This window comes from Eulemur rufifrons, chromosome 16, assembly GCF_041146395.1.
Source record: "Eulemur rufifrons isolate Redbay chromosome 16, OSU_ERuf_1, whole genome shotgun sequence".
Classification (NCBI taxonomy): Eukaryota; Metazoa; Chordata; class Mammalia; order Primates; family Lemuridae; genus Eulemur; species Eulemur rufifrons.
This window is the reverse complement of record NC_090998.1, coordinates 6,780,958-6,794,862: the sequence shown is the minus strand read 5'-3', so window position 1 is coordinate 6,794,862 and position 13,905 is coordinate 6,780,958. Positions and strand designations below refer to the sequence as shown.

The window sequence follows — 13,905 nt, the reverse complement described above, 5'->3', positions numbered from 1 at the left end:
GACATTGAAGTTGTTATTATTAATACAGTGATTAATATTGCTACCACTTGTTGAAAGCTTCGTATATGGCAAACACTTGCTAAACACTTTATATGCACTTAGTTATCAAACTGGCTCTGTGAGGGGTACCAGCACATGTCCCAATTTTCAGACGAGGAGCCTGAGGCTGTCCTCTCTTCTGCATGTTGGAAACTTGCACTTTATTCTAAGACCCTGCATCTTCAAGAGCCCTGCTTTGGGGCCACCCGGGCTGTAGCTGGGCCACCCTGTGCAACGGTGGTGAGCTCTGTGGCCCAGCTTTAGCCCCCAGCTCTCCAGAAGCTGGAAGATGGGGTGAAGTCAGCTCCCTCAGTTCTGGGGGGCACCACAGCCCCATTGTCACCCATGCTCTGCCCTCAGGATGACAGGGGGCAGGCCAGGAAGAGCCAGGGAGGGGGGACGTGGGGCTGGGAGGCCAGCTCCGAGGGAGAAGCCCTAGGACCTCCGCCTTCTCTGATCTCCCTGCATTTCCAGCAGCCTCGGCTGCCGGAGGCCCTCCGGCTGGGCTGGGCGTAGGGAAGGTCCTTGTACCCGGAAGGTATGAGTGAATGTTGTACCCTTGCTGCAGGATTCACCTGGGAGATGTCCTGCACAAATGGGGGTGGCATGAAGTACTCAGAGTCAGGTGTGACTCACAGGGACAGAGAGAAAGGTGGCAGCGCACCTCTCATATCCCAGGGAGCCCTCGGACCGGAAGTCGGGGGTCTGGGGTTCTCTGCTGGCTCTGCATCCTGCTTGCACGTGTCTCTGGGTCTCAGTGTTCCCATCTATAAAACCAGGGGCTTGTAGGCCATCTCTGAAGTCAGTTCTGATTGATGTATCCGAGTATCTGGGGAGAGGGCAATGGGAACGTACAGTGACACCTGATGAAGGTATCTTTATTTCCAAAGCGTTTTCACGGATGTGGTCTCATTGATCCTCATGGCACCATTTTCCCCATGTTGGTGGGCAGACATTGTTACCTCCATTTAATAAATGAGGAACTAACCAATGTTGCTCGATGTCCCACGATTGGCAGCAGAGCCAGGATCAGCGGGCGGGGACCCAGCCAGGCAGAGACTAGATGGGAACCAGGTGGGGGCGTGTGTGGCCAGGGCCCGAGTCAGAGCAGAAAGGCTGAGCACTTACTCTGAGGTTTGGGTTGGACAAGTAAATTCCCACGAAGTGGAAGGTTAGGGGCCAGTGTAGAACTCTGGGATGAAGGAGAGGGTGACTGAAGAACCCTGAGCATTGCTGTGTCAGAGACTTATCTGCCCTGTCTCAACAAATCCTTATAGCAACCCCCTGAGACAGATAATCTCCGCTTTGCAAATCGGAAAACAGACAGGTTAGGTTATGTGTCCAAGACCACCTAGCTAAAAAGTGGAGCATTCTGAACTGCAGCCCGGTAAAGTTGACTCCAAAACTCTGAGTCTTTCCGTTGCTGTTCCCTGTGGGCAAGGCCAGCGATGGGGGAGCAGGCAGGGGGCTTACTGCACCTTGGTGCCTGGTGGGATGTTGTCGGAGTGGTGGGTTGGGGGCACAAGGCAGCTGATCTGGGAGTCCCTCGCCTCTGACTGGGCTACAGAGAGTTAAAGAACCTTGGCCCCCTCCTCCTGCCCGCCTCTTCTGGCCTCCTCCTGTGGCTCTTCCTGTCCCGCTGCTGTTGCAACATCGGCCTCTGCCACTCTCTCGCTTCCCCTCCCACCTCCTCTCTCCTCTGCTTAATTCTGAGTACTCGGGACTCAGGCTCCGGTTCTGGCCTTTGGGGTTTGAGATCACTGGGGACTGGGTTGTGATCTCCACCCCTGAATCTCAACCTCCAACCCCCCAATCCAAGGCACTTGGGACCTCCTGGACGGACCTGAGCTTCCTAAGAGCCGCTGCCGCTGCTGCCCCTGCTGCCCTGAGCCACTGCCCTGAGCCACTGCCCTGAGCCCAGATGGGGGAGTGAGAGGCCACAGGCGGCCGGACATGGGCCTCCCCACCGTGCCTGACCTCCTGCTGCCACTGGTGAGTACTGGGACAGAGGGAAGAGTGGGCTGGTGGGCCCGGAGGTGCCACCTGGTGTCGTGGGCCCTAGGCTCCCTGCCGGGCCTGGCCTTGGCGCCAGCCTCGGGCCTACAGGCCAGCCTGGGTCTCCCCATTCACCTGCCTCGGCCGGCCGGGAAGGGAGAAGTTTGAAAGGGAGAGAGTGAAAGGAAGCCCTGGCCCCTGACAGCCATGGGAGTTTGCGGGCTGTCTGCGGTGTGGGGGCCGGCGACGGGCTCGGGACAGGGCGGATGTGGTGGGCAAGGAAAGCAGTGGGAGAAGGAAGGTCAGTCCTCTGGAAGCCCAGACGGTTGATTCAGCATTCCGCGCCCTGCTCAGCTGGCTGGCCTGGAGGGTGCTGGGGGGACGAGAGGCTGCCCGTGGAACCTGGCCGACAAGCCCTGGAGGGGCGGGAGTTGGATGGCTGGTGAAGTGGGGAAACTGAGTCCAGGAGAGGGGTGGGTTGGTGGGGTAGGTTTGCGATGCTGTGTGGTGGGGATATTTGGGAGTGGCGTGGGCAACTGGATGAGGACAGGGCAACGAAGTGGAGAGCGTCCCCAGCACCCTGGCCAGGCCCAGGCCTCCTGCCTGGGACTTTCTTCTCCCGCTTTCACCTCTGGCCCCGCCACTAGGCAGGTGGCCTCTGTGAGGCTGACCCTTGCTAGGTGGCTAGCACCACCCCCACCTGGTCAGTGTCCCTCTGCCTGTCCTCCGGCTCCCCCACCCCCATTCCTTAGTTTCTTATTCTACCACTCAGTATGGGGAAGTTGGTAGAGTTGTTTTCGTCACTGGAAAATGTCCCTTTCTCTGGCTTCAGCCTTGTTTCAGTGTATCCTTGATCCTCCTCCATGTCCTGAAATCATCCTGTCCAGGTGCCCCGAGCCCACCTAGTTGGGTGGACTTTGCCTGCCCGTGTTGGCCGCTGAAGGCTGCGGCTGCCTCCTCCTCCCACCGCTCCTTTCTCCCCCAGTCATCTCAAACCCTTTCTCTCTAGTCCCCTTGTGCCTCCTCTCTTCTCTGCTCTGGCCTGTCAGTCCCCAGGCAGCACCTCTGCCTGTCTGTCATGGTCTCACTCTTCTCCTTCTCTCACCCCCTGCCTCCCCAGCCCCACCCCCTCTTCCCTCCCCCAGGCCCCCAACACCCGGCTGCCCTGGCATCTAGGACCTCTGTTCTGTCTTTGGGAGTAGATCATCTGGATTCAGGCCTTGGTTCCCTCATGTCATAGCTGCATGAAGGTGAGCAGGTTCTATAACCCCTCCATGCCTTTGTTTCTTTATCTCTAAAATGGACATCGTAGTCTGTTGTTCTGAAGATTAAATAGGTTGATACATGTTAAGTATTCAATTGATTAAGTGCCTACTCTGGGCTAGACACTGTTAGGTGCTGGGATTACAGCGGTGAGCAAGATCCCTGCTCAGAGAGTTTACAGTCCATAGGGGAGTAGGGGACAGCAAACAGAAAGCACTCAGTAAATGGTTGGCCTTTATATTGCTGTTAGCAGTAGTCATAGTGGTAATTACTGGGTGGCTACCTGTGTTTGGAAAGCAGAGGGTAAAGGTAGCCTGAACAGGCAAACGAAAGTGCCTGGGGACTGGGGTGCTTCAGCCTAGGTGGAGATATGACTCCTAAGGGACAGAGCCCAGCCTGGAGCTGGGGGAGGGGAGAACAGGGGAATGCATCGCCTGGATAAGGCTGTCCAGGAGATTTTGAATTTCTCACCGTTTAGTGGACGACACCGAGCACACGGTGTGCGTGTTGGGGGAATGGGAGGTGGCGGGGGAGTAGGGAAGAATGATACAGGAGAGAATGTGACAAAGCAAACAGGACTTTGCAGCTTTCAAAGAATATACAGTCTAGGAACCAAGACAGCATACAACAAAAAATGATTTCAGAACAATCTGGAGGAGAATATCCACTGTGGGTCAGGCACAGTGGCTCAGGCCTGTAATCCCAGCACTTTGGGAGGCTGAGACGGGAGGATCACTTGAGGCCAGGAGTTCAAGACCAGCCTGAGCAACATAGCGAGACCCCATGTCTACAAAACAGGAAAATTAGCCGGGCGTGGTGGCGTGCCCCACTAGTCACAGCTACTGGGGAGGCTGAGACAGGAGGACCGCTTGAGCCCAGGAGTTTGAGGTGTCTGTGAGCTACAGTGATGCCACTGCACTCTAGCCTGGGCAACAGAGTGAGACTCTGTCTCAAGGAAAAAAAAAAAAAGAAGAAGAAAAGAAAAAGCCTTGTGATGTGGTGTCCTGGAGCCTAACAGATCTTAGGTCCAGCGCTCATCTCCAGCAAATCCAGGCACTTCCTCATGCTGTTTCAGGTGACCTTAGCCTTGAGCCCAGAGCACTCCCTGCATAGATCTTAGAGATCTTAGGGCCTACAAATGACTGTCTTTGACCTAAATGAGAACTCTTGAGAGCACAAGGTGTGTGTTATCTGTCTTGGCATCCCCAGCACCCATAGGGGACCTGACACATAGACTGTGCCCCTTATCTGTTTGTTGAATGAAATAAGGAACAAGGTCAGATGGCATGAGGAAGGGAAAGCCTCATAGAAAAGTGGATTTGGCACTGACATCTGAAGTCACTGCTTGGCAGGGAGGCTAGAAAGGAGGGAGGCAGATGAGACAGACAGGTTTGAGGGAGACGAAAGGAATGTGGAGATGGGATTTTGTGTTGACCAGTGGGGGTGGCGGGAAGCAGAGCACCTTGGCTGGAGGAACACTAAGAAATGGGAATGGGAAAATTGGAGGGAGTCGGGGAGGGGATGGAGAAAGAATCTTGAATATGGTCCCAGGTAGAGAAATTTATTCATTAATTCACTCAGAAATTATTCTCCGAGGGCCTGCTCTGTGCCTGGACTGTGTCCACAACAGAAAAGAGGTATCTCTGTAAGTGCTCATTTAGGTCATTTCCACGACCCATGGAAATGATGTTTGAAGTCAGGGCCTGGAGATGGAGAGGAAGATTCACACACCTGTGGGTGCAAGTCGAAGCCTGAACGCAGATAAGAAAGTACGTAGGATGGATTGGAACGGGAAGGAGTCTGGAAGGCACTTGCAATATTGCAGGTGTGAGGTAACCCAGGAACGTGGAGGGGACTGAGAGATCACAGGGGAAGGACTGGCAAGATGAACTGGCAGACAGGCTGGCTCTGAGGAGAGAGGGTGGCAAATCTTGGCACTGAGCGAGCTCCGTGGCTTGAGCCTGTAGTCCCAGCTACTTGGGAGGCTGAGGCGGGAGGATCGCTTGAGCCCAGCAGTTTGAGATCAGCCTGGGCAACACAGCGAGACCTCGTCTCAAAAGAAAAGAAAAAAGATATGCTTTGGTGTGGATTTTTAATATTAAAAAAGAGAAGTAAAGTTAAAGAAGAAAGGTCTTGGTGTTGGTGCTGAGGAGTTGGTGGTGTGACATTTGTCTGGGCGAGGAGGTTGATCGATTCTGTTTGGGACGTGTCGAGGGCCCGGGGAAGAGCCACCTGAAGTGTGTATCACAGAGACCCTCACGCTGCATTCTGCCTTGCTCACGTGCTGTGCCGCCTTCACTCTTCTGTGGTTTTCAAAAGGAGGGGAGCACACGTCAGAATCTTCAGAAAGGGCACGTGCGTGTGTGCATGTGTGTGGGGAGGTGGGGGCTAGTTAGAAAACTCTTCTCTGGAGATAAATGTATTCCTATGGGGCACGGTGTGGGGGGTGCTGTCTCCCCACCGCCCCCTTTGGGAATCACTGGCTTCCACTGGAGTGGAAGACAGGTCAGTCATTAGATCAATCAATCAAATCATATACATTTTTTAAGAGGTGGGGTCTCTCTATGTTGCCCAGGCTGGAATGCAGTGGCTTTTCTTAGGTGCAATCATACCTTACTGTAGCCTGGAACTCCTGGGCTCAAGCCATCCTCCTGCTTCAGCCTCCAGAGTAGCAGGGACTACAGGTGTGCACTACCGCGCCCGGCTACATCAATTCCTGTTTATCTGCTCCTTCAGTTCTGGAGGCCTGGTTCTGGGTGCTGAGAGGAGACCAGGGAATGATGAGACACTGTCAGACCAAGACACTCTCTGCTCTCTTACCTCATAGGGTTCATGATCAACTTGGGGAGATCATATCTACTCACCCAAAATAACCATATTATGATAACAGCCAAGAGTAGATAGGGTCAATTCATGTCATTCAAGTTCACCCAGGGCTGAGCGGTCTAATGAGCTTGGGGGAAGGGGGTGTCATCACTGGAGGGCTTCCTGGGAGGGGGGTGGGGGCTCAGCTGGGCCCTTGAGTAGACGCTGTCCTGAGCTCCCCCAAGATCTTGACGTTAAATGAGCAAACACATTTTAACTTAGTGAACACATTCATGCAGGGAAGGGAACAGCTAAGTGGGTCCATGCGAGGTGGCTGGGTCAGGGTTAGACCACAGGGTCTGCTCAGCTTCTCCACCCCACTCTGCAGCCCCAGCACAGGAAGTCACACTTTAAAGCCTCCCCTGGCGGAAGTTGTGAGGGAGTTGGAGGGGTGCTGGGCCACCCCCTCAACTGTCTCTCCACAGGCACCCCTGGCTTCCTGCCCTTCCTTTGCTCCAGACTGCGGTCTGGGCTCCAGAGCTCACCTGCTGTTTCTGGTCTGCTACACAATGCTGCCCTCCCCCCCTGGGTGCTCACTGGTGGGGAGCCCGAGGGCTCTGGCTCCTGGGGATCGCAGAGGGCTGGGGAACAGCGCTGGGCCCGGCTGACAGCCCTCTTGCCTGCCCTCTCGTTCCTGGAAGTGGGTGTTCAGGGCTTTGGAGCTTTTCCTGTGCTGCAGAGGGCCTGGGGGCGGGGGTGGGGGGTGGGGGAGGGCTGTGGAGACTCAGAACTGGCCTTATTTCCTAAGGATCGCCTGGGGACCCCAGGGAGGCCCTCAGACCAGCCAGGCTGTGGGAATGCGGTGAACCCAGGGTGGGAGGGCGGCCTTGGTTTGCTTCCTGCTGGAACTGGGGAGTGCTGGGGGCGAGGGAGAGCCAGGGAAGGGGTTAGCAGTGGGAGACTTGCTGAACAGGAGGCGGAGCCAGCGGGCCTGTTCTAAAGGAAGGATGCTGGGGCGGAGGAGCTGAGAGGCCCTCAGGGAGAGGAGGGTACTGACTTGGTGGGCGGAAGCCAGGGTCGAGGGAGACTTCCCTTTGGGATGGAGCGGGGAGAGGGAGGCATTTCCCGGAATATGAAATATGTGGGCCTAGTGGGACAGGGCTCCTTGGCCACGGCCTGGCTCCTTTAGCGCGGAGGGGATGGAAAGGGGCTCTGAGAGGGGATGGAGGCAGGGACTGGCCCACAGCAGGAATGGATCAGATGGGGTCCCACTGCTGGCTGGGCCCTTCTGCCTTTCTGCTGACTCATGACCCTTGAGGAGCTGGGGAAGCTTCTAGTTCCCGCTCCCTCCCTGAGATCTCCCTCCCTCTGGCCTGAGTCACTGGGGCGGAGCTGCTGGGAAAAGATTTCCCTTTCCCGGATCTGACTTAACCCCCAAAGTGCTGGAGAGGGAGGGGACCACATGGCCTGAGAAAGCCTCTCCCCCGCTCCCCCAGGGAGGCTGTCCCTCACTGGTCAGAGGCCCCTGAAAATCTCCCTCCAAGGCTGTCCTACGACTGGAGCCCCCCAGTTCTTCCTGACTCTGTCTCTACCTGTTGGCTTTGCTCCAAGCCCCCTGGAGGGGATTCAAAGTGCCAATGACCTTAGGTGCTCCAAGCTCTTCTTCTTCAGGGAAAGGAACCACACTTTCAGGATTGGGATGTTCTTCCCATAATCACCCCAAACCTTCCTGTTGCCCTGGAAGCCCCAGTCCTGTTCTCAGGGGAGGTAGCGCAGTGCTGGCTGGCACGGGCTGGGGTGGGCTGGGGTGGGCTGGGGATGGTCGCTGCCCTCAGAGCGGGGAGTGCACCCTGCCCGAGGGGGCTGCTGCTCCTTTCTGTGTGCAGCTTCCCTTGTTTGTGGCTGAGGCTGGGGCTTCTGTACCCGCAGCTGCAGCTGCAGCAGCTCCCAGCGGGTGACTCAGGGCGAGACCAGCCTACCTGTCCTTGTGGGCCGCCTGGCCTTCCTTTCCTGCTCTGGGGTTTCTGTGATCTGATTAGTCTGTTGCTCCCCAGTGTTGAACATACTTTGAGGACATCCTCTTATCCTTATATAAAGTGGCTCTTATAGCAGAGGGGAAAAAAAAAATCAAGGCCCAGGGAAAACCAGAAATGAAGCTGGCAGAGATCAAAGAGCAAAGTCTGAGTTGGAGCTAAATACTGACTCCTGGCTTTGCTTTCCCGGTGCTGAAGCCAGAACAGGGCAAGCCATTTAGCTGTTGTGGGCTTGGCCCGAGGCTGTAAAACATGCCTTCCAGAATGCCCTGGGGTGCAGAGAGCTTCAGGACTCCCTGGCACAACCCGAGCTCTGACCTGCAAGTCATTTGCGCCAGGTCACCAGCCTTGGCCAGCTCTAGCTGCGTGTGACCTGCCTGCTTTTACCCTCTCCTGCCCCCATCTCAACTTTGTCACCCACCTACCCCATCCGGGACCCCGAACTCTCCCTTTTACTCCCCTCCCCATTTGCCCTTGCCAACCTGGGGTGTCTACGTGAATTTTGCAGTGGAAGGGGCTGGGGCACAGAGTGTGGGGGCAGGATCCCAGTAAGGTTTGATACAAATGTGTGAAGAAACTCTTCCTTTTGCTCCTTCCCACTCCCCAGAATGGTGCCCACAGGAACCTCAATCTGAGTTTTTCAGAGAAGTTTTTAGCTGTAGAACATAACCCAGGGGAGCGCACAGACCCTAGCTGTTCTCCACCGTGAATGCTCACGAAGCGAACACACTGGGAAGCCAGCACTCGGGTGGAGAAACACCAACCCAACCTTTAGGGCTGTATGTTGCAAGAAAGGGCCATCATCGAAGTCACCTTCCAGTTCCCGGCGGAAAAAGCATCCCTTGAACACCCAGCACTGTTAGCTGCCGAGGGGAACTCAGAGTCAGGGGAAAACTAGACGAGGAGCAAGCACCAGGCCGTGGTGCCAACCGTCTGAGTTTCAAGGAAGAGCTCTGAACTCCGTGAGCAGGGGTGGCCTGAGGAGAGTGTGTCACTGAGGAAGCACTCGAGCTGGGGAAGTTTTAGCTTTGCTGCCTCTGGGACCCCCACCCCAGCCTCTCCTGATGGTGTCCCCTCTATCTGATTCTTCCCCAGGTGCTCCTGGCTCTGCTGGTGGGAATCCACCCCTCGGGGGTCATCGGACTGGTCCCTCACCTCGGGGACCGGGAGAAGAGAGATAGTCTGTGTCCCCAGGGAAAATATAGCCACCCTCGTAATAATTCCATTTGCTGTACCAAGTGCCACAAAGGTAGGAGAAAGCAGAGCCCCTGTATACCCTGGGTTACGGGCCCTGATTCTCCCTTCGCTTGTTCCAGATGTCATTTCCTACCTTGTCGTGCTCCTGGGCTGAGGTTTTCTCCCTCCTTCCTCTCCTAGAGGCTCGGGGAGTTGGTTCTCCCCAGCGAGGGGTCCTTCCCTGAGCTCTCACCTGAGCCTAGCCCTGCTCCCTGATTCACAGGAACCTACCTGCACGATGACTGTCCAGGCCCGGGGCTGGACACGGACTGCAGGGAGTGTGAAGATGGCACCTACACCGCGTCAGAGAACCACCTCAGACACTGCCTCAGCTGCTCCAGGTGCCGAAAAGGTGAGTGCGCGTGGTGGGAGGGTCAGGTGGGTCTTAAGGGGTGTGTGTGCAAATCGGTGCATATGTGGGGCCATGTGCCACACCGTGTGTGCTACACAGACACACGCGGGGGGGCCGGGAGGATCGGGAGGGCACACAGGGAACAGGTAAGTGGAGTGAATGTGGCAAGGGGCACGCAGGACTCACACCCCATCTCCTCTCCTCACCAGAAATGGACCAGGTGGAGCTTTCTCCCTGCACTGTGGACCGGAACACCGTGTGTGGCTGCAGGAAAAACCAGTACCAGAAGATGTACGGGAATTCCGGGAGTGAAAGCCTTTTCCAGTGCCTCAACTGCAGCCTCTGCCTCAACGGCACCGTGCATCTCCCCTGTGAGCACGGCCCTCCTCACCCCTGGGTCGGCCCATCTCTCCAGAGGAAGGTCTCCACCTTTCTGCACGCCTCCTCCATGAGGCAGCACTCCCTTTCCTTCCCACTCCTGCCCCCCCGCCCCCCCTTCCTCAGTCCTGGGACGCAGGGGCGCCTCCTTTAGCCGGGCTGCTCTTCTCTCCCCCCAGGCCAGGAGAGGCAGAACACCGTGTGCACCTGCCATGCAGGGTTCTTCCTAAGAGGAGACGAGTGTGTCTCCTGTAGTAAGTGAGTATCTCTGCCAGCTTCTCCGCACTGCGTGGGGGTTGAGGGGTGGGATGGGGTGGCTGTGGCCAAGAGCAGGGCAAAGGAAACACCCCAGGGTGCTCAGGCCCCTATTGGCTGTCTGAGTGGGAGACATTCATTAAGATACCAGTCTCCTCCCCCCCCAAACTTGTTCCTCAAATCTTAAGAAGTCTTTGGGGACTAAAGATCACACTCCAAGGACGTGCAGTCCTTCTAACTTGGATATTCAGATTCTTGGGCGATAGGGTCTAACATAGTTCACTGATTCTAGGACACACACTCTCACATCTCTGAAATGAGACTGCATCTTCCAACAATTGATGATCTGTCATGGTTTAATTGGCAGCTTTGTGTGTGTCTATGTGGTATGTAAACAATGGTGCCTTTTGTTACTGCCGGCATCTGAGGTTGGATGCAATATGGTTATTTCCTCCCCAGCCCCTTTGACCAGGCCTCCTCACTCCTGGCTCTGCACAGGCTGGTTGTGCATATTCACTTGCAAAGAAACTCTGAGGGCTCTTAGAGTTGAACTGACCCGGGTTTGAAGCCCAGCCTGGCCACTGTGTGACCCTTGGGCAAGTTCCTCAACATCTCTGAGCCTTATGATTCGTGACAGTCATTTGGTGAAGTTTTGAGAACCACAAAAATCATCTACAATAGTGTCTGACACAGAGCTATTTATTTTCTATTTTTTCCACTAAGCTTCATTTCTTCTTGAAAGTGCTTTTACGTCCATCCCATGTGGTTCTCTTCATGAACTTGGGAGGTGGGCAGAAGTGCCCCCTCCTGCTTTCAGATTGGTGCTGAGAACTCACCTTCTCAAGGTCCTTCCAGCTGCCCCCCACCCCGCCCCGCCCCGCCCCTGCACGAAGCTCTCATCCGCCCACACTGCCTAGTGACAGCTCCCAACTCCGGAAGGTGGGCTGGTTCCAGAGCTCTCTCTGGCTGCCCCTATTGATATGTGTTTTTATTAATAACATTTTCACATGCATGTTTGACCCCTCCCCAAAGTCAGGTACTGTAAGTAGCAGTGTCATTTGAGAAAAAGCCCTTTAACCTCTTTGCCACAGGATTCTCATCAGTAGACAATGATAAAATAATTCAACAGCTGCCATTTATGGAACACTTACTATGTCAGGCATAATTATCTTACTTAATGATCTTTGTTGTACTCATGAGAAAACTGAGGCTTAGAGGTTAAATGCCTTGCTTAGAGCCATACTGCTAGCCAATGAATGGGCTGGAATTTTACTCTTTTCTATACAGCCTTTTAAAAAGTCCTTCCAATTCTAAAATTAAATGATTCTGTGATTAACTGTGTTTCATTTTCTTTTGCATCAGTTCCTGAGATAGGTTAAATTTCATTATATCGAGAGACAGTAAAAACATTTGTAAAGCAAAGGATGTCCGACAATCTCTGGCTTTTTTCTGTGTTCCTCGAATGGTGGGGCCCCTGCTCACCAATGCCATCTCTTCTTTTAGCTGTAAGAAAAACCTGGAGTGCGCGAAGTTGTGCCTACCCCTAACTGAAAATGTCACGGGCCGTCAGGACCCCGGTGAGGAGAAATGCCTGGGTGCCTGTGCCTGCTGACACCCTGCTCACACCCTCCCCTCCACCCGCCCACCCTGTCCTCTGACGGCCATCTGCTTGGTCTCCAGGCACCACGGTGCTGTTGCCTCTGGTGATCTTCTTTGGGCTTTGCCTGTTATCCCTCCTCTTCATCGGTTTAATGTGCCGCTACCCGAGGTGGAAGCCCAAGCTCTACGGCATTAGTGAGTGGGGCCCTTGGGAGGGGAAAGGTGCTGGTGGGGATGTGGGAGGAGGTGGGTGGGTGGGGTGGATACCGTGGAGGGAGGTGAGGAGTGTCCCCTTAGTTCCCTGATGAGGACCCTGTGGGCAGGAGGTGGCCTGGACAGCTGGTGAGAAGTCATGCAGTACCGTAGTTCTCTTGTCCCTGGGGCCACATAGGCCCTGAGGCATGTCACCACAAGTCCCCATTGCCAGCCCCAGTACCCCGTGCCAGGGCTGAGAAGGGAAGTGAAATTTACTATGTCTTGCTTTTTTCCCCCTCCCCCTCAGTTTGTGGGAAATCAACACCTGAAAAAGAGGTAAGATGAAACCAGGCACCTGTCCCAAGTCCCCCTGCCTCTTCCTTATAATCTTGCAATACCCAAGTGGCTTGGAATCACCCTTCATCTCCGCAGCTTCCCGAATTCCCTCTAACCCCAACCCCCGCTTCCCCCACTAATGCTGTGCCTTCTCTCTTGCAGGGGGAACTTGAAGGAATTACTACTAAGCCCCTAGCCTCAGCCCCGGCCTTCAGTCCCACCCCGGGCTTCACCGCCATCCCCTGTTCCACCTTCACCTCCAGCTCCACCTTCACCCCCGGTGACTATTCCAACTTCACGGCTGCGTCACTCCCCAAAGAGGCGGCCCCACCCCACTTGGGGGCTGACCCCATCCTCGTCCCCACCTCCATCCCGACCCCACTTCAGAAGCGGGAGGACAGCGCGCAGGCGCCGCGTGCAGACGGTGAGTTGCTCGCACCGGCGCTCTAGGGGCGCGGGCGGAGGGTGCGGGGTGCGGGGTCGGGGTACGGCCGCCGCCCGCAGCTCACCGACCCGCGTCCTTCGCAGCCGACCCCGCGACGCTGTACGCCGTGGTGGACGGCGTGCCCCCGTCGCGCTGGAAGGAGTTCGTGCGGCGCCTGGGGCTGAGCGAGCACGAGATCGAGCGGCTGGAGATGGAGCACGGGCGCTGCCTGCGCGAGGCGCACTACAGCATGCTGGCGGCCTGGCGGCGGCGCACGCCGCGGCGCGAGGCCACGCTGGAGCTGCTGGGCGGCGTGCTCCGCGACATGGACCTGCGCGGCTGCCTGGAGGACATCGAGGAGGCGCTGTGCGGCCCCGCCTCCCTGTCGCCCGCGCCCCGCCTCCCCCGATGAGGGCACGTCCCCAGGGGCGGCCGGAAGGACGGTCCTGCCGGATGTCCTCAGGACCCCTGTTTTTTCCTGGAGAGGAAGCGTCTCGGAGGGGCAGGCATGAGCCGGCAGCCGCTTACTTGGCGCTGCCCCCGCGGTGTACATAGCTTTTTTCAGCTGCCCGAGCACCGCCGAGAGTCAGCAGGTGCGCGGGAGAGAGGTGCGCTGCGGGCCGTGTGTGCGGAGAGGCGGAGTGTGCCAGCCGCCCGAGCGGGTGGCTTCGGGAACAAGGGGCGCTGTGCCTCATACCCATCTTGGGTGTGAGGGCCCAGCAAGGCTGCTGGGGGGGACCCTGGTTAGTCCCTGAACATTTTTCACAGTAGATAAGCAATCTTTTTTTTTTTTTTTTTTAAATCAATTATATTACACTAATAGAAACTTGGCACCCCTTTGGCCCTTGCCGGGACAAGCACAGAACAGGCTGAACTGTCCCAGGGCAGGGGCAAGCACGGAACAATGGGGCCCCGGCCGGAGCTGTGGACTTTTGTAAATACACTAAAACTCTGGAATTAAAGCTCTGTCCCTGGAGGGAGTGGTCTGTCGGTGG

General features: G+C 56.1%; 1 protein-coding gene across 3 annotated transcripts; it reads left to right on the top strand.

Moving 5' to 3' along the window:
• Positions 1 to 1,698: 1,698 nt before the first annotated feature.
• Positions 1,699 to 13,838, top strand: TNFRSF1A (TNF receptor superfamily member 1A). Of its 3 annotated transcripts, none has more exons than XM_069491178.1 (10): positions 1,699 to 2,027; positions 9,215 to 9,384; positions 9,595 to 9,723; positions 9,933 to 10,094; positions 10,281 to 10,359; positions 11,860 to 11,933; positions 12,037 to 12,150; positions 12,458 to 12,486; positions 12,649 to 12,901; positions 12,991 to 13,838. In XM_069491178.1, the coding sequence occupies exons 1-10, from the start codon at positions 1,993 to 1,995 to the stop codon at positions 13,320 to 13,322; spliced, it is 1,377 nt and encodes a 458-aa protein (XP_069347279.1). In that variant the 5' UTR covers positions 1,699 to 1,992; the 3' UTR covers positions 13,323 to 13,838. The 3 variants fall into 3 exon arrangements, with proteins under 3 accessions (XP_069347279.1, XP_069347278.1, XP_069347277.1); XM_069491177.1 differs by having other exon boundaries at positions 1,699 to 2,031; positions 9,231 to 9,384; positions 12,991 to 13,837; XM_069491176.1 differs by having other exon boundaries at positions 1,699 to 2,031; positions 9,231 to 9,384; positions 12,649 to 12,910; positions 13,015 to 13,837.
• Positions 13,839 to 13,905: the final 67 nt, after the last annotated feature.

Coding starts and splice junctions, on each gene's coding strand:
- TNFRSF1A (XM_069491178.1), top strand. CDS start 1,993: ATGGGCCTCCCCACCGTGCCTGACCTCCTGCTGCC. Junction 9,385..9,594: donor CTGTACCAAGTGCCACAAAG/GTAGGAGAAAGC, acceptor CCTGATTCACAG/GAACCTACCTGCACGATGAC. Junction 12,487..12,648: donor AATCAACACCTGAAAAAGAG/GTAAGATGAAAC, acceptor TCTCTCTTGCAG/GGGGAACTTGAAGGAATTAC.